Source organism: Neoarius graeffei, chromosome 27 (assembly GCF_027579695.1).
Source record: "Neoarius graeffei isolate fNeoGra1 chromosome 27, fNeoGra1.pri, whole genome shotgun sequence".
NCBI lineage: Eukaryota > Metazoa > Chordata > Actinopteri > Siluriformes > Ariidae > Neoarius > Neoarius graeffei.
In genome coordinates, this window is record NC_083595.1 from 24,251,678 (window position 1) to 24,276,613 (window position 24,936).

Consider the following 24,936-nt stretch of genomic DNA (forward strand, 5'->3'; position numbering starts at 1 on the left):
TGAAAAAAGCCAGCCAATATTATTTAAATGTGTCATGGGAAATATACCTGTGATATATTTCATATGAAAAATACGAGTTTTTCAAAAAGAGAAGATAAACTTTGTCTTCAAGCCAACATGCAATTCTCTTATTATATAGATATTCACAAAGTATGCAAATTTATTAAAACAATTCATCGATATCCTCATGAGTGAAGATATTGAAAAATGTCACCATTGTAGTTCTCGATATACCGAATGTAGTTTGTATGAAAAATACGAGTGGTGTATTTCCCAGTAAAACACTCGTGTCCATGTAATGTGTGTGTTTATATATATTAGTGCTGTCAAGCAATTAAAATATTTAATCGCGATTAATGTCGCGACTGTCATAGTTAACTCGCGATTAATCGCAATTTAATCGCACAATTTTGTCACATGAAAAACCATTGTAATTCTCTTATCAGCATAAAAAAGTGAATGGGCTTGCTTTGTACCAATGTTTGTTTTTTTTATTGCAGAGCATAACACGTCTTGTCACAGCCACTGCAAAGTCGGGCTGGAGCCGCCGATGGGAAAACGAAATCTAAGCCGAGCACCATGGCTCTTCGTCCCGAGGCGCGGGGCTAGCGCGCCCTGCCCGCGCTGGTTCTTTGGGGGGAGGGCAGAGGACTCTGGCTGTGCGGGGTGTGGCATTACAGTCTAGCTGCTATCGTTTTTCTAAGCAAAGTCTCTGTTCCAAGTTCCTGGCAGTTTCAAAAGCTTATGAAAAACCTACATCATGTCACAGAGCGTTAATCTCGCGATAAAAAAATTATCACCGTTAAAATTGAGTCAAGTTAACGCGATAATAACGCGACATTTTTGACAGCACTAATATATATATATATATATATATATATATATATATATATATATATATATATATAAACCAGCCGATCATTATGACCACTGACAGGTGAAGTGAATAACATTGATCATCTCATTACAGTGGTACCTGTCAAGAGGTGGGATATATTAGACAGCAAGAGAACCATCAGTTCTTGAAGTTGATGTGTTGAAAGCAGGAAAAATGGGAAAGTGTAAGGATGTGAGTGACTTTGATAAGGGCCAAATTGCTGAAAAAGTTAATGCTCGTGAAAACAGAAAGGTGTCAGCATTAACTTTTTCAGCAGTTTGTGCTACAGTAACTCTTCTGTGGGATTGGACCATATGGGCTAGCCTTCATGCCCCATCCGAATCAATGAGCCTTCGACACCCATGACCCTGTCATTGGTTCACCAGTTGTCCTTCCTTGGACCACTTTTGGTAGGTACTAACCACTGCATACTGGGAACACCCCACAAGATGTGCCATTTTGGAGATGCTCAGACCCAGTCACCTAGCCATCATAATTTGGCCCTTGTAGTTGCTCAGATCCTTACACTTGCCCATTTTTCCTGCTTCCAACACACCAACTTCAAGAACTGACTGTTCTCTTGCTGCCTAATAGATCCCACCCCCTTGACAGGTGCCACTGTAATGAGATAATTAATGTTATTCACTTCACCAGTCAGTGGTCATAATGTTATGGCTGATTGGTGTGTGTGTGTATATACCTGTGTATACATTACATAGACATGAGTATTTTACTGGGAAATACACCAGTCATATTTTTCATACAAACTGCATTCGAGACATTGAGAACTACAACCGTGGCACATTTTTTAATATCCTCACTAGTGAGGATAGTAATTAATTGTTTTGATAAATTTCACAAACTTTGTGAATGTGTCTATGTAATAAAAAGAAAATTACACCTTGGATTGATGATATGTTTATCTTCTTGTGTTAAAATGTTTCACTCGTTCATTTCACTCACTTGTGAAATATACATTCACCACTCGAAGATAAACTTCATATCTTCATGCCACCGTGTAATGTGCTTTATATTATACAAACACATCCACAAAAAAAATACACAAGTTAATCAATAGAATTTTAATTTTGAAACGGTTCGCCATTTTGACAACACGCATCTAATCAATGGGAAGACATTGGGAGTGATGTCATCAGAGTGAAATATCAGGAGTTATTATACATACAGGACACTTTCAGTGGAACAAAAACATGTATTCTATTCCTTTCTAGCGGGTTTCATTCATTTGGTTTGATAGCATGCAATATTGTTAGTATATCATTTATCCTATGTGCATTACGTCACGCTACCCAATGGAGAATGAGCATTGAATATGGCTTATGATATTGCATGGTTGTCAAGACAACATGTCACACGTTGTAGCTGATGTGAAAATTCAATGAGAGAGTTTTCTGCTGCGCGTGCACAGAAGCATTTCTTTGTTCGCCAGCGGCGCCTGCAGTAAACTGTCGCAGAGAATTAAAAACGCCATGAGATACGTCTTACACGTAAAACTTCAGCACAAGCCAGTGGCTGTGACAATATGTCAACAAATATGGTGGCCAGGTTTGTTCCATTGAATGTATATGCATAATAATAATAATATTGTCTGGCTTTTTCATGGTATATCAGATGTATTCCATTCAGCTAGCATGATATTGAACTCGTCTTTGACTCGTTGAATATCATGCTAAATGGATTGAATATATCTGATATACCACTCAACGCCAGTCAATATTATTTAAATACGTCACTCAGATCTGCAATGTATTTTGTTTGAAAAATGTGAGTTTTTCAACACGAGAAGATAAACTTCATATCTTCAAGCCATTGTGTGATGTTCTTTTTATTATATAGACACATTCACAAACAAAAAGTACCGTAATTTATCAAAAATAATTCATCAATTTCCTCATGAGTAACAAAGAGAGATTTATGTCACAGTTTTGGTTCTCCATGTTCCGGATGTAGCTCGTATGAAATATATGAGTGGCATATTTCCCAGTAAAACACTCATGTCCATATTTTATATATATGGCGATTTTGGATAAGCTCATGAGCCCTTCATAAATTCACTTGTTAGTTGTATTTGGAGAGTCTTAGTGGAAGAATTATTAGATAGACTGTACACTTTACAACTTAAGAATTACACAATATGTTCAACAATGGTATAAAACTTTTGAAGTAATAAAATAATGCCTTATGTGCATTCGGATTGAACCGCCATGAGCAGTTGCTCTCTGCGCAGTTAACAATGTTGCCAGGTTTTCTGTTATCTTGTGGAAGTTGAGTGTTAATCTCATACCCATCCTTTTATTTTACAATATATGCAATAATAGGAGGCAATTTTTAAAATAAAAGTTTAGATTATTACATACTTTAATGGCATTTTGTTAAGAGTATTGTATAGCATTAAAAGGGATAAATCTGACACTAATAGACTCTATGTTGTACGATGAATAGAATTGGATTTAGGATGGAGTTCAGATTGACCTGGCAACCCTGTAAAGCATAGCCAGCTGGCAGGTCCGCTGTTCAGAGACACAGAAAAGAGCTTTCATACAGGAGAGAAGGCAGTGAATAACTTGGTTGTTGAAGCGCATCTTACCAAAGGGGTAAGTCAGTTCCACTTTCTGATTTCTGTCACTGGTTATTTTAATGAGTGGTTTGCTACCTGCATGAGTGCCATGATGTTGATGGATAAACTTTGGGATGTTGTGAAATGTTATGTGATTGTTAATCACTCACTCTCACTCATTTAGTCCCTCTTTGCTGTTATAGTAACCTCCACTCTTCTGGGAAGGCTTTCCACTATATTCTTGGAGTGTGGCTGTGGGAGGGGGTTTGTGATCATTCAGCTGCAAGAACATTAGTGAGTTCAGGCACTGATGTTAGGTAGTGAGGCCTGGGGTGCAGTCTGCATTCCACTTCAGCTCAGAGGTGTTCAGTGGGGTTCAGGCTCGGTACAGGACATCTCAAGTTCTTCCACTCCAAACTTGGCAAACCATGTCTTCATAGACCTCACTTTGCACACAAGGGCATCGTCATGCTGGAACAGCTTTGGACCTCTTGGTTCCAGTAAAGGAAAATTGTAATGCAACAACATCCAAATATAGCCTATCCAATTTTGTACTTCCAACATTGTGGCAACAGTTTTAGGGAGAACCACATGTGTGTGATAATGAGGTGTCCACAAACTTTTGGCCATATAGTGTATAATATTTCATCTTAAATGTAATTTTTTTTTAAACTGTTAAAAAGTAATAATTTCACCTTCAAAAACCCTTGGTAGTAATAAGGGGTATTTGTCTGCATATTTTTGGGTTGCTAATTTGTATAAAAATAGAGGTCATATAATGTGGCATGAAAATGTATATATATTTCAGCATATATCATGTAATTCCCGAAGAATATTTGTGTTCCTTTGAGAAATACGGAGAAGATTCCATGCCATAGTGAAAAATAATCACACCACTGAAATAATCTGAAATGCAATAGTTCGACACTGAAAAACGAACCTTCACTGTGAAAAACAATGAGCAGGATATTACTTTTTAAGAATTAAGTACGAATTTAAGAATTAAATTCCCTTTTGCAATGGGTTTCATTAGTGTGTAGAAATTCTATAGAAATCCCACCATTATCAAAATGTAGGGATGCCTTGATACCACTTTTTATGTCCAATACTGATTTCAGTACCACAAACATAAATACTGGTTGATACTGCTATTTACTGATCAGATTCACAAGAAAAATAACATGAAGAACAATGTTGGCACTGTTAAGAAAAAAAATGATACATTTACATGCAGAAATTGTGCTGTCTTGAGTAGAGAAAGAACGACAAAAATTAAAGGAAAAATCACTTTTAGCAGCATTATTAAGCTACATCAACCATAAATACAGAAGAAACACACACACACGCATTTTATATATTAGTTCCACTTCATGCAAAAATGTTAAAACTGAGTAAAAAAATTAATGATAATTCAAGTGTAACATGAAAATATAAACTTGAATATACCCCTAAAAAGAGATAATATAACTAGAATATAATTCAAATTATGTGTAACGTTATAATTTAAAAATATTAAAGGATGTAGAGGTGGGTCCCATCCCCCCCTGAGCAAACCAAGCTGCCTCACCTTTAACAACTACGATATGTAAACTACTGGCTTTGCCTTGGCTGCCTGGCTACTGCCTTTGCAGAGCTCTAATGTAATTTAAGTTTGTTCACTTTAACATGAGGGGGAGGTTTTTCCTTAACAAGATGAGCATTTCAACTGAAACTCTGTGAGTTTCTAAGTTAATAGCTTTCTGCAGTGTTGCTGTCTGGTGACATTGTATATATTGCATTCTGCTGGTTTTTTTAATTTTATTATTATTATTTATTTTATTTTATTTTTTTAATGTGTGAGCCTGATAAACTTCCAGCCACTGACATTCTGCAAACAGATCTCACTAACTGAGGAGGTTTTGGCTGCATTCCGGTGAACCCTATCTCTAACCATAACCCTTGGGTGGGGCTACATATATATATATATATATATATATATATATATATATATATATATATATATATATATATATCCCCCCCACAGCTATAATACTTACAGAGCATTGTACGAAGCATTTCATTGCATGTCATACACTGTATCATTTGTGTATGTGACAAATAAAATTTGAATTTATCACATGACTGCTACTGCTCCACTTCACGGCATATTGTTCAAAGTGCATCTACAAGTATTTCAAGCAAGTCCTGTCCATTGTATTGAATTATAGCTTAAAATTGTTCCAAGCCCCAACCCTGTGTTTTTGGTCAATATTGAACTGATGCTAAATATCAGATCTGTGCTTCCCTACCAAAATGTAATTGTTGTCCAAACATGGCTGTCAGTCATACTTTGGAGCATGGCTGTAATCAGAGAGGAAAAAGGGACTTGAAAGCTTAATTTTTTTACTAGGTATTACCATCTATATAAACTAAGCCATTTATAATAATTGGTTTCTTGTTTCTTCATTTCTGTCTGTAATGATTGGTGAACGCTTAATGAAGCTTTTCACCATTACTACTAAAACATGATGAGCACTAATATAGCTAAAAATGCAGCTCACATCAAGACCTAGGAGTGATGCAAGCAAATTTCTTAGAGGGCGTTTTTTTTTTCTTTTTTTCTTTTAAACCAAGGAGTATGGTCAACATTCATTAGTGAAAATCTGCCATGGTTTAGGACAGTATCATGCAGTAATTGAGCAGTTGTTTTCTGGCTAGTTTTTCTTATGAAATGTATGTTTTGGGTTGGAAAAAAAACTGCATGACAGACAATAAGGAAATGCAGGCAGATCATTTAAAAAAATGAAGTTCATTCTACATTTATCTACATATTGTGTAAGACAGGAGTGTTCAGTTAATCCCGGCATCTGGGAGCTCCCAAAACACCCAGTGAAAAAGCTAGCGTTTCAGAATTTTTTGTATTTTCTCACCTATTTTGACAACTCTATGACATGTTCCTTGACGTTTCTTCTGTAGCCATGATTGACAATTTCTTGACCCTCCTCCCCGACAACATAGAATGCATTCTTAAATGAAGACATTATAAGAAGACTTGTACACCAAGAACATCCATTTTCATAGTCTCCCATCTGTCCCATCTTGCCATCTTCTATCAAATATATTTTTCCAACATAATTTTGGAGTCTACACTGGGTACTACATTTCTGAATTTGGCCACAGGAAAATAATATACAATTGTTTTCCCTTCTGATGTTTGATGTGAACCTTAATGGAATCTCAACCTGTACCTGCATGATTTTATGAATTTTGCTGCTGCCACATGATTGACTGACTGGATAATTGTATGAATGAGCAGTTGTACAGGTTTTCCTAATAAAGTGGAGGATATGAATATTTAGATTTAATACACACTAGCAGTTTGATTTGTGTGATTTTAGACATACTATTGTTCAATCTCTTGCAATATATATATATATATATATATATATATATATATATATATATATCACAGAGAGAGAGAGAGAGAGAAAATTAAATTTGCCATTGTTTGTGGAAATTTATTCAATTTAATTTTGACTAGTTGCTATGAAGCAAGCAAGGTCTTGGCAACCACAGTCCAAAACTAGTCCAATCTGCTGTTTAAAAAAAAATCTGAAATTTACAGCATTTTATAGTAAATGAGTAAATACTGTGATAATGATAAACATGCCTTACCACTGTATATGATTACAAAGTTTATTAATCCAATGAGATTTTCATTTCTGAGCTTTGCATTCAGGCCTCCCTACATGAGGTCACAGTGTAAGAATGGATGTTTATGTGCACAGAAAAACACACACACACCTTCCCATTTGAGTATTGTTTATTGCTTGTTATATATCAAGGGCAGTGCAAAGTGCTGCAATATCTTTGGTGTGCTTTGCACTGATCTGACCTGAACTATTAATTGTGGTGATTTATTGCTTTTTCCAGTTAATTAAAAGCTGAGCAGCATATATGCTGTGACTTGTATAATTATAGATATCCTTGCATAATGCAGGGGGTTCTGCAAAAGCAAAAGGTAACCTTGTGAAACTTTCTTTCAGAAGAATACAGGCAGCAGGATGAAAGTTTTTGTGCAAGTGAGCATGGTATTTGTTCTGGCTCTTATTGGCCTGGGTAAGTACAGTATGCACATATGGACCTAAATTAATAAAAGTATATGAGGATTTCTTTCTGGTTTCTTTTTCTCATTTTATTTATTTTTTGAAGTACAATTATTAAATTATTTTTGTAATTAACAATTATTTGCTGAAGGTGAAGTGAATATCAGTGAATAATAACCAAGACAAAGCTGAGGTTATTATTCACTGATATTCACTGAGCCTGATGTAGATAATTGTTTTAGTGTAAATACACCAGTGATTATTTTTTAAAAATAATTTATTTCAAACTTCAAAAGTGGCATTCAAATGTAATAAAGGTGCACACACTTATGTCACTTATCTATGCCAAGTCACATAAAATACTTTGTTTTGAAATGGATAAAATAAATCACAATTCCACCTTACCTTTGAATAGTTTTAGACCAAACTTCATAGCATCTTTAGTGCTTTTAGGAACATCGTTTTCTGTCATAATTTGTAATTCTTCCTCACTTATGGTGACAAAGCGAGTGGCCGCCGTTTTGCCGAGTCGCTCGAGGTGATTATCAAGAAATATTCCAAATTTCTCGACCAATTAGCATGTGATTTCCTATAATCACCTACGTAATTATACTAATGCTTTATACAATCTTCTGTATCAAAGGCCAAATGTTAAATGAAGGTCTCATATTTAACCATTTTTAATACAATCTAGTATTGTTTATTTGGTATGATCTGCCAATATTTGCAATGAAATTGAAAATCTAAGATCTAATGGGAATTTATCAGCGATGAATAACCCTCAGAATTTTAATTCCTCTATTTTTTTTTTTATAAATGACAAAATCCTATGAAGAGTACACACTCAGTGATATGAGTAATCATTTTTTTTTCTCCCTCTGCTCCAGGCTCTGCTCTTAAGTGTTATGACTGTGTAGACTACACTGGCAGCTGCAGTTCCACCACGACCTGCCCTGCCAATCAAGATGGCTGCCTGACACTGAAAGCAAGAAGTGTGTGAAACTCACTCACTCACACACACTTTAGTTACCAGTTTAACAGCAGTTACTGTATTATTCATAGCTGTTATTGAATAGTATGCTTGAAGATGAATAAGTAATAACTGAGTGACACAGTAAAGCTCGACATGTCTCCATTTTGAATACATGGAAATTCATGAGTGAGGCTAGAACTGACAAAGAATATTGGTCTGAAGAATCAAAGCCAAAGCAGGTGGTACACTCGTGTTTATTTTGTAATAATCATGGGTAACTTTAAAGACAAGGAATAAGAAATGCTGTTTATGCATGTATGATACTGTTATTTGTATTTGATTTTCTATGAAAACTACTGTGGATTGAGTGGCAAAGAACATGTCATTTCTCCTGTATATTTCACTTGTGAATGGAGTTCTGAAATATACATTGCTCTACTCACTATTTTACTCAAGACTGTCATCTGAAAAATCTCTCTCTCTCTGTCTGCCCCCCTAGATGGGAACATATTCCGGCAGTGTATCAAGTTTTCAGACTGTACAAACGATATCCTTCAAGGCATGTTTCCAGCAGTGCGCCACTTCAGCCACAATTGCTGCCACCGTGACTTGTGTAACAGTGCATCTGTGAGCGCAGCTAGGACTTCAGTGATCGCCTTGCTTCTTTCTCTGGCTCTGTTCTGGTGGTACATCTTTTAATCAAATGAATTCAGATACTACCTGGTGATGCTGTGCATAACAATACTAGTCCTGAGTTTTCCACTTTTAAGGGACTTAAAGATTAAGATTAAAATAAACAGATGAACTACAGTTGCCGCCTTCTTGCATAACAACGCATTGTCAAAAGATTAATATTATTAATAAAATTGATACTTCATATTAAATGTCATTTAAATGTAGGGTTTTTATTTTCAATTGATGTTAAATTTTCTTGGAGGAAGTGAAACTATGTAGGTTACATCATTTCTTTATTCTCCCATTTATTGTTACTCAAAAGTAGAGTGAACAAAACCATTTTTTAAAAAGGAAAGTTTACTTTCTCATTATCATCAGGGCGGGCTTTTCATTCTTCATTTTGTTTGATCCTATAAATGGAAATGCAGGAAGGAGTTATTTGTAATTTTATATAGCATTCAATACCAATGGTATTATCGATATTATTCTGTTAGAGGAGTGTAACTTGGGCTTTCCTTAACCATGGACTTTGGCATTGGAACTTGAAACAGAAGGAAAGTCTTTCTACACTTATGTTTGTTTGTTTTTTGGGGGGGGTGTCAGTATTCCAGTACTAATAAGTGTACGCACAATAAAGGAATCAGCTTTAAACTCAAACTGCTGTTGCTGTTGTTCAGTGTCTATTTCTGTATTTTTTTTAAATTTGTAAATGTGTTTATTTACAATATGAAGTATTTTCCCCATACTTAATCCCCAATCGTTAGATGCATCCCTTTTTTTGTCGTCTTTGCCAGTCTTGTTTTTTCTTTCTATATTATCTTATAGAAATTGTAAGATTTTGTCCTGTCACTAAATTTCTTCACACGTTTTCTTTGAAAATATTTTCTATATAATTCAGTATATAGAATATACACTACTAGTGGGACTAATAACTATAATATATATTATAGTATAATAAAACTAACCACTTTATCCTTATTAGGATAAGGCATGAATACACACTAGATGGGATGCTAGTATGTGATGGGACATTTCCCCCCACACCTTCATCTCATTCAAGGACTATGTCTGACACAGGCATAATTTGCTTGTTAATATCTGTATTTTTCCGACTGTCAAATGTTTGTCTGTTAGATCTGTCATTATATCTTTGGTTGGGTGGCACAGTGGTGAAGTGGTTAGTGCTGTTGCCTCACAGCAACAAAGTTATAGGTTCGAACCTTGCAGCCAACTGGTTCCTTTCTGTGTGGAGTTTGCATGTTCTCCCTGTGCCTGCATGGGTTTACCTGTGGGTGCTCTAGTTTCCTCCTATAGATAGTTTTCACATGACGTCACAGAGTTGGGGATTCCCTAGTGGTGGCCATCTCGCGGGTCAAGCTTACCGTACGGGTGACTGAGCACACATTGTAATGCGCGAGTACAAAGTCTTCAAAAGAACCCAAGCAGGCTATTTAAAGCTAGCAATGGTGCACACCTGTTGTATTCACAGCTGTCGTAATAGGTCAAATGATGAAGTCAAGCGGAGCTTTTATGGAATTCCCACTGTATGGGAGCACGAAGGCGAGCAAACAAACTCAGCATACAAAGGAGAAATCTATGGCTTGTGAGAATCAACCGCAAGGATTATCAGCCTTCCAAACACAGCAAAGTCTGCTCCGATCATTTTATAAGTGGTAAGTTGTTTAAATAAACAATCAATTGTGTTTAAGTTTGTTTTTGGAAACCAAAACATCATGTGAACAATCTCTGGAGAATGCCTAACTGGAACCGCTGAGTGTACGTTTACATTGTAATGTACACTTAATATCGCTCGTTTGTCACGTTTCTATTTGAAACTTGTCACTTCACTCACGCAAGGGTCATTTTTGAAAAACATTTTAGGTCTATTCTGTATGATTTGATTTGTGTTTGGGATGCAAACAGCGCGCCTTTTGGCGGATGCCGCCTGAATCGCGCAGATCCGATTTTTTTTTTTTTTAGGGGGGGCGTTGGAGTGTCTGATTATAATTTCAAAGTAAATTCTGTATTAAAATTACTAAATAAGCAAATCCGTTACAGTCCATGAAACAGGAAGTATAAGGATGAGAAAAAAACAGTTTAAATCGGAAAGCTGCGCACATTTGCGCAGCCCTGCGCAAATGTGCGCAGCTTTCCGATTTAAGCTGTTTTTTTTCTCATCCTTATACTTCCTGTTTCATGGACTGTAATGGATTTGCTTATTTAGTAATTTTAATACAGAATTTACTTTGAAATTATAATCAGACACTCCAACGCCCCCCCTAAAAAAAAAAAAAATCGGATCTGCGCGATTCAGGCAGCATCCGCCAAAAGGCGCTCTGTGAATATATAAAGTTGTATATATCAGACAGCCTTTAAAGTTTGATGAAGTCAGTTTCAGGCTTTGGCAGCCCTGCATAGTCACTTGAAAATGCATCTTTGTCCACTTCGTAGGGGTCAAGTCCCCCAATCAAGGCCAGTTTGGCTGCATACCGTTGTCGTGAGATGTCGTCTAATGTATCTATATACTTCTGTTTGCTTGATTTTGCCGACATTGATCTTTATTTTAGAAAACTGACTATATAGCTTCATAAATTCATCCGAGATAACGTAGCCGGTAGTGGCGATGGTCCGTTTTGTTTGCCCCGCAAGATGGCGGCTGGGGGGCGTTCCCCGGAATGCCGTGACGTCAGTGAAAACTATCTATAGTCCAAAGACATGCAGATTAGCTCAACTGGCTACTCTAAATTGCCCTTAGCTGTGAATGTGTGTGTAAATGGTTGGTTGTCTCTATATTAGCCTGCAATAGACTAGCAACCTGTCCAGGGTGTATCCAGCTTCTTGAAAAAAGTCAGCTGGGATTGGCTCCAGCTTTCCCTGTGACCCTGATGGATAAGCTTTATAGACAAGTCATGGATGTCTGTGGTCTCCCATGTTTCACAAATTGGTTGAGAGTTGAAAAGCCTCTAGCATGTACCAGGCCTTACCTGTGGTCTCTGTTGCTTCAACCTGTGATGCTGTATAGTACTGTGTAGAGTGGAGTAAATGTATTACTATGCATTACAGTACAGTATACTGCAATGTTGTATTATATCACAATCCCTTGTGAACTAGATTCCTAGCATGTATTGAACAGCAAATGCAGATGCTAAACAATACTGTCTGAGAAACTAAAATCAACTGGCATCAGACCAAGACTGCTGTCAGCCAAAAAGGAAACTGCAGTTGTAAATATGGAAATATTTTGTTGTAAATATTTAATTGTAAATACAGTATTTAGGGAAATATGAAAAATTATTTTCCCGAAACATTTTAGCCAACAATAGCATCCACTTGCAAGAAATTCAAGCAAGAATATTGGGTTTATTTAGAGGAATGAACTAAATAAGCATTGGCACAATTAACCGCATACTTCAGAGGAACAGAGTAAGAATGAAACTACAGTGGTGCTTGAAAGTTTGTGAACCCTTTAGAATTTTCTATATTTCTACATAAATATGACTTAAAACATGATCAGATTTTCACACAAGTCCTAAAAGTAGATAAAGAGAACCCAGTTAAACAAATGAGACAAAAATATATGTGGTCATTTATTTATTAAGGAAAATGATCCAATATTACATATCTGTGAGTGGCAAAAGTATGTGAACCTCTAGGATTAGCAGTTAATTTGAAGGTAAAATTAGAGTCAGGTTTTTTCAATCAAAGGGATGACAACCAGGTGTGAGTGGACACCCTGTTTTATTTAAAGAACAGGGATCTATCAAAGTCTGATCTTCACAATACATGTTTGTGGAAGCGTATCATGGCACGAACAAAGGAGATTCCTGAGGACCTCAGAAAAAGCATTGTTGATGCTCATCAGGCTGGAAAAGGTTAAATCTCTAAAGAGTTTGGACTCCACCAATCCACAGTCAGACAGATTGGGTACAAATAGAGGAAATTCAAGACCATTGTTACCCTCCCCAGGAGTGGTCGACCAACAGAGATCACGCCAAGAGCAAGGCATGTAATATAGTCAGCGAGGTCACAAAGGACCCCAGGGTAGCTTCTAAGCAACTGAAGGCCTCTCTCACATTGGCTAATGTTAATGTTCATAAGTCCACCATCAGGAGAACACCGAACAACAATGGTGTGCATGGCAGGGTTGCAAGGTGAAAGCCACTGCTCTGCAAAAAGAAAAAAAGCTGCTCGTCTGCAGTTTGCTAAAGATAACATGGACAAGCCAGAAGACTACTGGAAAAATGTTTTGTGGATGGATGAGACCAAAATAGAACTTTTTGGTTGAAATGAGAAGCGTTATGTTTGGAGAAAGGAAAACACTCCATTCCAGCACAAGATCCTTATCTCATCTGTGAAACATGGTGGTGGTAGTATCATGGTTTGGGCCTGTTTTGCTGCATCTGGGCCAGGATGGCTTGCCATCATTGATGGAATGAAGAATTCTGAATTATACCAGCGAATTCTAAAGGAAAATGTCAGGACATCTGTCCATGAACTGAATCTAAAGAGAAGGTGGGTCATGCAGCAAGACAACGACCCTAAGCACACAAGTCATTCTCCCAAAGAATGGTTAAAGAAGAATAAAGTTAATGTTTTGGAATGGTCAAGTCAAAGTCCTGACCTTAATCCAATCGAAATATTATGGAAGACCTGAAGCGAGCAGTTCATGTGAGGAAACTCACCAACATCCCAGAGTTGAAGCTGTTCTGTATGAAGGGATGGGCTAAAATTCCTCCAAGCCGGTGTGCAGGACTGATCAACAGTTACTAGAAACGTTTGGTTGCAGTTATTGCTGCACAATGGGGTCACACCAGATACTGAAAGCAAAGGTTCACATACTTTTGCCACTCACAGATATGTAATATTGGATCATTTTCCTCAATAAATAAATGACCAAGTATAATATTTTTGTCTCATTTGTTTAACTGGGTTCTCTTTATCTACTTTTAGGACTTGTGTGAAAATCTGTTGTTTTAGATCATATTTATGTAGAAATATAGAAAATTCTAAAGGGTTCACAAACTTTCAAGCACCACTGTAGCTCATTGTGTCCTTTAGAAAAGAACTAACAAAGGGTCAAAGCTAAACACTTGGAGGATGTGCAAATAAGTCCAATATACAGTAAATGGGTACAGTGATGTATTTCAGCAGTATGTACTGCATTACAGTTGAAATGATGGCCTATTTTACAGCACTGCAGTGATGGGTTTTGTAGGATTTATTGTGTAGTGGAGTTTTACTGTAATCAAAGCTTTTCCATAGAGAATATGTTAATTCTATGCTAGTGCTAGGAAAAACCTGCAAAAATATATATTCATCAATGAAGCAGGATTAAACCTGAAAGAGGAGGACAAGATGGTGGAACTGTACAGATAGTTTTCACATGATGTCACAGAGTCGGGGATTCCCTAGTGGCGGCCATCTTGCAGGTCAAGCTTACCGTACGGGTGACTGAGCACACATTGTAACGCGCGAGTACAAAGTCTTCAAAAGAACCCAAGCAGGCTATTTAAAGCTAGCAGTGGTGCACACCTGTTGTATTCACGGCTGTCGTAATAGGTCAAATGATGAAGTCAAGCAGAGCTTTTATGGAATTCCCACTGTACGGGAGCACGAAGGCGAGCAAACAAACTCAGCATACAAAGGAGAAATCTATGGCTTGCGAGAATCAACCGCAAGGATTATCAGCCTTCCAAACACAGCAAAGTCTGCTCCGATCATTTTATAAGTGGTAAGTTGCAGACATGTGGACTCGAGTCATGTGACTTGGACTCGAGTCAGACTCGAGTCACCATTTTGATGACTTGAGACTTGAAATCCCTAGATGAGGAATGACTTGCAACTCGACTCGGACTTGCACGCTGTTGACTCGAGACTTGACTTGGACTTGACAGTTTTAGCTTGCAATGACTTGGCGTATCAGGTATAAATATTCTTCCCCCCCCCCCGATTTTGAATCCAAGTACACTCGTTATTATTTGAATGCGGTGTAGCTCCTTGTCCTAGGCTACAGCAGCTCAATCCACTAGCACTAGGTGTCACTCAAGCACAATGCCGGGGTGGCCCTATATTTAGCCGGGACCATCCCCGGCCCAAACCATCAATGGTGGCCTGCTTGGAGCATGGGGAAAATAATTTTCACTAATTTTGGTCACTGATCTTATTCTTGCATTAATCATCAATTCAACTGCACTCTGCATTTTCACATGGCAGCCCAGACGCCGACAGCATCGCAGCAGATTAAATAGGCGCTACCAAATAAGGAAATTCTCCCCTCCCCTCTATTGCAGTTGGTTTGGTCCAAGACTCCTCCTCTGTATTGCGGGGAACAACATTGGCGCGAAACAGCGCGCGTCAGTGATGGAGGGCAGGAAGAGGCCAGGTGGAACCGAAAGGGCGAAGCTTAAAAAAAGGTGGCAGCAAAATGTGCCAAATTGACAGATATGTTCTCAAGACCAGCTGGTAGGTTACGAAAGATATGGAGTATGATAACCCTGTTTGTCGATTTTATCAGTCTATGCTGGGCCTATAATGTGTCGATAGTTTGCGATGTCAATTCAGCTTTTTGATGTCATGTGAAATCTCGCAATTTACACGATATAGATGTGGTGTATGTCTTAATTCTAAGAAGAACCGGGCATTGCTTTACATCCCAGTTATTAACAATTTTAGATGAACAGGTCCCAAATGTGCTGTTGCGCGTTATTTCCTCATCCAGCCTATTTCATCTCGCTGTCACACCGTGCATTTCCACAGGCGTGCGCACATTGTGGTTATGAACACATAGGCCTAGAAGTCATAAATTTGATGTTAAATAATTGTTGTTAAATATATAACTTAGAAGAGGTGTATGCCAATATTCTAAGCAGAATCGAACACTTGCTTTAGCCTACATTTCATTTAACCATTTTTGAGTTGCCTAATGCGCCCTCACGCTTTATCTGCGGTTGCTGAGTACCCAGCATTGTTGATTTGCCATTATTTTCGAGGCGTATGCGGCATGTAATGCACAAGCATTGGTTCAAATGCACGCGAGATGGGTGCTTTCGTTATTTTAAGACTATGTGACTAAAAATGTGTTGTGTAATTCGTCTTAAATAACGCGAAACAATCAGCCATACTCGCTGCTTTGCTATTTGGAGTGGCAGTCAGCTGGATTTCGCCCCCGACGTAAAAGTTCACACCCGGGCCGAAGATGCCGATTTCTGAAGATGCATGTCCTTTGGATGTGTTTTCAAATATTTTCACTAAGGAACTTTGGGACATGTTGGTGACACAGATAAATGTATATGCGGATTAGACACGCGGCCACACACCATCCAATTTTAAGTGGAGCCCCGTCTCATACTAGATGAAATCGTTCGTCGGTCTCTGCATTACGTTTGTGGTCATTAAACTACCGCGTAATGGAAGTTTTATTAACCCTAAAGTAATGCAGAGAACGACGAACAACATACATTGTCACTACCTGAATTTAAACCAAATAAAAAGCATTGTGAAAGAACAGTTATTTGTTTTATCTTTTTTAATGTACTCAAATTCCTCCTCCATTTCAAAGTGGCCTGAATGTGAATTAAACTCCCGGAGTGAAAACAGGGCCCACTCCGGCCCTGCTCAAGCACTTCAACTGGTTCAAATGAAAAACCAAACGGTGATGGGCAACGAGGACGCTGAATGATGAACAGACGGATAAAAACATGATTCCCCGTGTAATTTCCTTTGGATTTAAAGAATACTCCAATACAGATGGCAAACGCATTGCTACGTGCAGAACATGTGGAGCCACAATTTCGGACAGCCAGTCAACCACATCAAACTTAGCTCGTCACCTGAGGCTGCATAAGGACAAGTAAGTAACAAAGCCAGCTAGCAAGAATCTGTACAGGCTAGTTGGTGGCTAGAAGTGGAATGTGTTAATGTATTAACGCTGTCAAGGATTTGTTTTGCTTTGCTGAATATAAAATAGTGAAGTAGATTTTTTTTATTGGATTGCTTTTGTGTTCAATCTAGTGTTAGATTATGTGGGCTAGACTACCAGTTAACACACATTGGGAAGGCATAGCCAGAAGGTGGTGATTTGGTCAGAGCAGAGAACGTTTACAAGATTGTTATAAAGGCTCTGGTCAGAACGACACAGACTTATGATAAGAACCGGACAGCAAAGGATAAAACTTAAATCAAATAAACAGTTACCCAGGCTGCAAACTAAGTATGTAAAACAGAAGTTCGCTCTTTGCAATGGGAAAGTCAGTGCTTGTCATGAAGGCATTTAAACCACTGAGACGAGATGACTAGCAATGCAAGTTAAACCAGGCGTTTAACTGTTTGCTACGTACTGCACCAAGTCATGGACGCTGTGCGATGTGTGTTATTAGTGCTGGGATTACGCGTCATCAGAGACATTCAATTCTATTCTCTTCCTCTCTCTGGTGTCATGTAGGCAATGTGAATAATGGGCCATTTGGGCTATGTAAAATGTAAGCTCAGCTGACGTTTTATAGCGCAGTACATCCCGACAGATTGGAGTGTAGCCTACTCCGACACGAGGCATTATCCCACAGTCTTTTACCCAAACGACATGGTACACAATGCCTCTACATAGCGTGGCTTTACCAGTGCATTTATTAGTCTCTGGCGAGAAACCAAATTCGCCAAAAGCACGCAACTTGGATCTGGAGGATTCCGCTGAACATTCTGAAATTCACAACAACTGTTTATTCTACTTTATTATACGGCTCTCTAGAATGTTGCCAGGGCTTCATTCTCACATTCTGGCCAGAGCCCTAGAGGATTCTGATTCTGACTACATCGTCACAACGTTCTGTGTTTACTGAGGCTACCGGTATTTTAGCGAGTGTTTAGTGAATGCATTGTGGTCTAGCTAAACTGCTTAAGGGAACATCCTGGCTGGCTTGTATTAAACATTATACTGTGTATAAACAAATATGTTCAGATTAAATGAACTCAGACTTTGATATTGAAAATGATAAAAACATGTTAATGTCTACATGATTAAAAACAGAAAACAAGTAGGCCTACTAATTTTACATTTTTTTTTCCTTGTTTAGATTTGCAGAATATCTGAAGAACAAGATCATCCCAAGTGAGACAGAGCAGCCGTCCATTTCTGGATTCCTTACTGCAAAAGATAGACAGTACAATGCTACCCACCCACAACAAAAAGCCATCACAAATTCAATACTAACAGATTTGGTCATTGGATGCAACATCCCTCTCTCAGTAGTGAACAGATATTTCCGGAATTTTTTGTCAGTTAGTTGGTCTCTCTCACACACACAAACGTACTCAAGTCACGTTCTATTGTGTTAAAGGCATGTCATGTTGTATGTTGGGACAGTGCCTAACTTCAGAAGGAAAACCATTCTTTGATTCTAAAAGTACACAGATCATCTGTTAGCTTGGACTTTGAGTTTCATGTCTTAAAATGCACATGAAAAGCATTTTTATGTGAAAAATGACATGAATGAAATGAAAAGATGATTTTTGTTACACAGTACCAGTACTAGTTTTGTTTAGAATTTTGTTTTAATTTCTCACTAATTTTCCAATAAAAAATTTAAGGAAATGGTCATACCTTCACTCATTCTCACACCCTTAGCCTCAGATGTACACTGACTCACTCAAACTAAACTCACTGAAAATTTAGGATGCTTTACTAACGTTAACTAACTAATCATTGTCTCCTCTGAGATTCTTTGATTGTCTTGGGGCACAAGCTCTAAAACATTTTAAAATGGAAAAGAATGGGTGTACTGTAGTTACTTGTGCTGCCTCTATGAATCATTGACATTACATTACATTTAGCAGACATTTTTATCCAAGGTGACTGGCAAAGGAGGACATACACTGCAGTGTAGAGAGGTAATACATTTGTGATCAAAAATGTGTTGATTGCCTGTAGAATAAATGGTGACTTGTTAGGGACTTGGAAAAAAATGAGACTTGGACTTGGACTCGACTTGGCTTGGGTAGGACTTGGACTTGACTTGGTCAAAAGTGCCTTGACTTGTGACTTGACTCGGACTTGAGTGGTAGGACTTGAGACTTACTTGTGACTTGCACATTAGTGACTTTGTCCCACCTCTGGTAAGTTGTTTAAATAAACAATCAATTGTGTTTAAGTTTGTTTTTGGAAACCAAAACATCATGTGAACAATCTCTGAAGAATGTCTAACTGGAACCGCTGAGTGTACGTTTACATTGTAATGTAGAATGTACATTCTACATTGTAGAAGTCCCTGGCCTGTATGGTGGCAATGTCAAAATGTGCACTGCCATCAGCATTTGCAGAGTCCCATCCAATACAGAACATCTACTGATTTCTCAATCATCTGCAAGACAAATGTCTTTCAGCAAGACAACAGGGAGCCAGGGCAGCCACACTATGTTCACTGCAAAAAACTGAAAACTGAATTTGAGGAGAAAATTTCACGAGTATTAAGGAATTATCTTGCTGCATGGACAGATAATTTTACTTGACAAGACATCTTGGAATAAGTTGGTTACAATCTAGAACTAGTTTTAATAATTTCAAAGTTGGTGTTTTGTATCCTTATAATAGGAAATGCTAGATCGTTTCAACTATATATTCAAGATATTCTAACTTAAGATATCATTTTTGCAGTATAGAAGAATACAAGACACCAACTCTGAGATTATTAACACTAGTTCTAGATTATAACCAACTTATTCCAAGATGTCTTGTCAAGTAAAACTAGACTGCATTTCTGCAGAGAAAATGCAACGTGTGCTTGCTTAGCTGTAGCAGAACAGCTATCATGCTAGCATGCTAAAAGCTAGCATGCCAACATGTTAATGCCAACATGTTAACAGCTAGCATGCTAACATGTTAACAGCTAGCATACTAACAGCTAGCATACTAACATGCTAAAAGCTAGCATGTTAACATTTTAATAGATAACATGCTAATAGATAACATGCTAACAGCTAGCATTCTAACATGCTAATAATTAACATGCTATTTGTTAAAATTCTAACACTAAGGCTAATATGCTAACAGCTATCATGCTAACAGCTAACAGGCTAACATGTTAATGGCTAGTATGTTAACTTTTTGCATGTTAACACGCTGAGGCTGACATGCTAACAGCTAACATGCTAACAGTTAGCATGCTAACATGCTCAGGCGAACTCGCTAACAGCAAACATGCGAACTCTGCATGCTACCATGCTAATCCTAACATGTTAACAGCTCTCATAACATGCTAATGGTGAACATGCTAACAACTCGCGAACTAACAGCAGGCATGATATTGTAATGGGTAACATGCTAACAGCTAGCATGGTAACACGTAAATACTTATATGCTAATTGCTATCGTGTGTGTGTGCGTGCGCACGTGTAAGTATTCCTGATAAAGTGGCCATTGAGTTGAAGTTGATTTGCTGTCAAAGTCTCAAATGAGCAGATCCTTGCATCATCACCTATGGGAGAAGGGAAGAATGACTCGGTCAAGCTTCCATTGATTAGCAGCAAAATGGAGAAAAAAAATGGACAGATGAAAGGCAAGACAAAGACCAGTGCGGGTCAGAACCAATATCATGTGTGTGATGGGTGATTTAGCCTGAGGTGCCATATGAAGTTTGGTGGATGTGTGGTGAAGTGTTACTGAGCAAAACTCCATTCATTTGAATGGGGCCAAAAATCAATGGAAGCCTATGGAGGTAAAAAGAGATGGGTGAAAACCAAGGAAAAGACGAGTGCAGGTCTCAGATGAGGGGATGGATCTGTGCGGGAACTTGGCCTGAGGCATCAAGTGAAGTTTCTTGAAGCTTGGCCACTTGGTTAAAAAAAATTGATGGAGAGTGAAAGTTTTTCTCCTGAAACACCATTCATTTTCAGTGGGGCCAAAAATCAATGCAAGCCTATGGAGGAAAAAGGGATGAGCAAAAAGAAAGGAAAAATATGAGTGCGGGTCAGAACTGATTGCATGTATGTGTCGGGGGAGTTGGCCTGAAGTATCACATGAGGTTTGGTGCATCTGCGTTGGAGCATGTCCGAGTAGGACGATTCGATTCATGAGCCCTATTCATTCTCTATGGGAAAAAAAACAAAAGAAAAATGACAAGAACAAGAGAACGGGCATGTTGATCCAAAAGCTGTATACAAGCACACTACACCACTTTGGGCCAGACGTCTCAGAGTTGGAACAGTGTCTATCTCGAACGCCCTAGGAAGAGTAGTGGATCCAAAAAATGTGTCAGAATAAGGCAGAATAAGTAAACTTAAGAAGAACAATAGTGTGCTAGCAAGCACACTAATTATCTGTTCATGCAGCAAGATAATTTCACTAGTATTAAGGAATTTTCTCCTCAAATTCAGTTTTTTGCAGTGTTGTGATCTGGGACAGCATGAATTTCCACCATGCTGCTCTGATGCACAATTGGTTTGCTGGAAATCTAAAATTCTCCAATCTATTTCTGCCACCCTACTCCCCATTGCTTGACCCCATTGAGGAGTTTTTCTTTGCATGGTACTGGAAGGTCTAGGACAGGAATCCATATGTGACATTCCAGCAGACTCAGGGTGAGATGACTGGGGAGTATTTATTTTATATGTGACTCTGCATGGGAAAGAATGCTAACCTGTCAGGGACCAAACAGCGAGGCAAGAGGACACACAAGTTTTTGGTTCAAAAGGCAGGGTTTTATTTTCCTCAAACATCTTACCCCAAAATGTTAAAACATTTACAAAGACCAAAATTAATAATAACTAGGCCTATAAAAGAGGTCAACAAATTATAACTTGACTTGAGACACAAACATCTGATATGACGTTAACTAAAAAAAAAAAAACTGACCTGACACAATGAAGGGAGGGAAGGCTAGCAGATGTCATTTGATATTGAGGACAACTTCTGCAGAGTTGTGCAACATCTCTGCACAGTCCACGCCAGTGATAGTGGTGTCTAATGTGAGGTGTAGTTTTGTGCTTACCTATGTGGCCAGCCCAGGGAACAGAATGCCCCAACACAAGTATGGTGTCTCTAGCTGCTTGGGGTACCACTAGCTACAACACTGACCCCTGTTGATGGTAGAGAATGTCATTTTACAGTATGTCCTCCTCTCTGTTACCATCCACTTCAGCTCCTGGCTCCTTCTCCTTGGCTTTCTGAAAGAGAGATGCTAAAGATGGGTCAGTTTTCTGCATGTCAACAATATTGGCTGGCATCTGGAATCCTAATGACAACTCTGGCTCAGTGTTAGTTGGTGATTTCACAACTGCGTGAAGGAATTTTTCCCACCTTCTCTGCCTACGGGTTTTCCAAGACTTCCCAGGTGCTGCCTCCAACTCATCACTGTAAAATGGCAGAGTACAGAGGATCTCCAGGTGCTCATTAGTCTTCTTAGCCTGCCCTCTAGTGACAGCAGCGTAACATTTTTGACTCTTGTCTGGCTCCAACAAATCAGAGTACTGGGAGGTCTCATCCTAGTACAACAGGATAAGGCAATTTATCAGCAACCACAATGTTTGAGAGATATGTTTGATCTTTAACTTTGATATAAATGTCAGCTGTTGAATAGCTCTTCTCATCTCTATGTATAACAGATAGGGATAGGTGTCTCTGGTGCTGATAACATTGGATGGTACAAAAGTCCTGTGCACAAATGTCTGATCACTCCCAATATCAATCAAGGCTTTGAGAGCAGTTCCATTAACTTCAACATCAATCATCTTAACAGCCTGGTCATTCTTTAGAACATCTGTTCTAAAGAAGATGTGGCACAACACATGTGGGTTACCTTGGCTGTATTTTTAGCGTGCGTGGGCCTCGTATGGCCTTCTACTCCACAAAGACAGCAGATCGGCTTTCTTTCTGAGGGTTTCGATGGCCTACTAGCAGACTGATTCTCCCATATGGGAGGCTTACTCCCCCCCGGTTTCTGATGGAGCTGCTGGGTGGTTTTACGGCTGTCTTTTGTCTTCCAACTAGTTGTAACTCCATGGCTGTCCCTTCTTCCACGCCACCACAAAGACATCAGCAAGTTTAGCAGCCTCCATTGCAGAACCTGGGTCATGCTCTCGGATCCAGTCCTGAAGCTCAGGAGATACCATTTTCAAATACTGCTCCAATATGATTATTTCACCAATTTCATGAATTGTTTTACCTTTTGGCTGTATCCACATTCTGTAGCGCTCCTTAAGCCTTGCATACAACTCCTTGGGGCTATCATCAGGATTCACTGCCAGGGAACGGAATCTTTGCCTCTCAGGGTTAATGTCCATATGCACATAAGCACTTCTAGCTTTGCCAGTTAGTAAAGGCATCAAGTGAAAAACTCAATCTGACTTTTGCCATCAGTAGACTATGGCAATATGTTCTAATGCAATGAGGAAATGTTCAATGTCATCACTGTCAGTAATTTTTTTTTCCCAATCTAAGCACATGGTGAGTGAATCTGACCTGCTGCAGCCATAGTTGGATCATTCATGATGGGTGGTTCAACCTGGGCATGAGAATGAGGTCTGCTGGATGGAAAGGCATCCAGATCTGGATCGGAGTCTGTTGGTGGAGGTGGAGACGTTCGTGCTTGTACCTCTAACTGTAGTATCTGAAACTGATGTTGAAGTGCTTTAAAATCACTGTTCTTGTCTTGCAGCTATTTCTTTTTGCTTTTCATCTCAGGCCTCCTGCTGTCCAATGTGTGCACAGAGAATGGCCGCCAGGTGTGATAGAGTTTGCTCCTTTCCTTCACCCTCAATGACTTCCATTCCAGAAGCTCCATTTTGTCCCTCTTCACTACCAGCTTGCTTGTCCTGTGCAGTTTGGCTTGCAGCTCCTCCTTGCTCCTTGTTTTTTCCCCACCTCTTCCACCACGATTCATTTATGTTGGGGGGATATCAGCAAAAAGAAAAAAACTGAAGCAAAATCCTGTGTCTGTCAGTGGATGATCCCACAGCTGCCACCATTTGTAAGGGACCAAACAGCGAGGCAAGAAGACACAAGTTTTTGGTTCAAAAGGCAGGGTTTTATTTACCCAAAAATGTTGAAAACAAGTTTACAAAGACCAAAATTAACAATAACTAGGCCTATAAAAGAGGTTAACAAAATATAACTTGACTTGAGACACAAACATCCAACATGATGCTAACTGTACAAAAACTGACCTGATACAATGAAACAAAAGGGAATATATATAGTGGCTTGGCCAAACCAAATAACACAGAAGGGGTAAACAAAAATAAACACTGACTACAAAGCAAAACTAACTAAAGCAAATAAACTATAAATCAAACAAACGGTGTTGTCAATTATTTGAGTATGATCATATTGCTGTGAACGTGTGTGTAAATGGTTGTTTGTGTTAGCCTGCAGTAGACAGGCGACCTGTCCAGAGTGTACCAAACTTCTCGCCTAAAGTCAGCTGGGATTAACTCCAGCTCCCCTGTGAAATTCAGTGGATAAATTCAATGGAGAAAACGTGTGAATTGCAACCTGGCAACCTTAGCCCTCTGGGACAGTGAGAGATAGTCTCCAACTGGGACTGCAGTGGAATCAGCTATTCTTGGACACATGGGCCCAACTCATCTCTCTCTGCTACTGCCATCGCCAAAGCAACAGGAACTGCCTCCCTCCATTGTTTAAGGAGGTCAAGGTAGTATATCTTAAGTCAGTAGCACAGTGGTGTAGTGGTTAGCACTGTCGCCTCACAGCAACGCAGCACAGGTTCTGGGTTTGAGCCCAGTGGCCGACGGGGGGGCTTAT

At 38.8% G+C, this 24,936-nt stretch overlaps 1 protein-coding gene and 1 long non-coding RNA gene across 3 annotated transcripts; both read left to right on the forward strand.

The window, feature by feature from the left end:
* Window positions 1-1,880: 1,880 nt before the first annotated feature.
* LOC132874826 (CD59 molecule (CD59 blood group)) lies at window positions 1,881-9,845 on the forward strand. Of its 2 annotated transcripts, XM_060911234.1 has the most exons (4): window positions 1,881-3,492; window positions 7,481-7,553; window positions 8,428-8,532; window positions 9,013-9,845. In XM_060911234.1, exons 2-4 carry the CDS (start codon window positions 7,499-7,501, stop codon window positions 9,210-9,212), a joined length of 360 nt encoding a protein of 119 aa, XP_060767217.1. In that variant the 5' UTR covers window positions 1,881-3,492; window positions 7,481-7,498; the 3' UTR covers window positions 9,213-9,845. The 2 variants fall into 2 exon arrangements, with proteins under 2 accessions (XP_060767217.1, XP_060767218.1); XM_060911235.1 differs by lacking the exon at window positions 1,881-3,492 and having other exon boundaries at window positions 6,921-7,553.
* A 5,700-nt stretch (window positions 9,846-15,545) lies between these two features.
* Window positions 15,546-18,704, forward strand: LOC132875326 (uncharacterized). The gene is made up of 3 exons (XR_009651794.1): window positions 15,546-15,650; window positions 16,747-17,037; window positions 18,257-18,704. It is a non-coding gene; the product is annotated as an uncharacterized LOC132875326 (long non-coding RNA).
* Window positions 18,705-24,936: the final 6,232 nt, after the last annotated feature.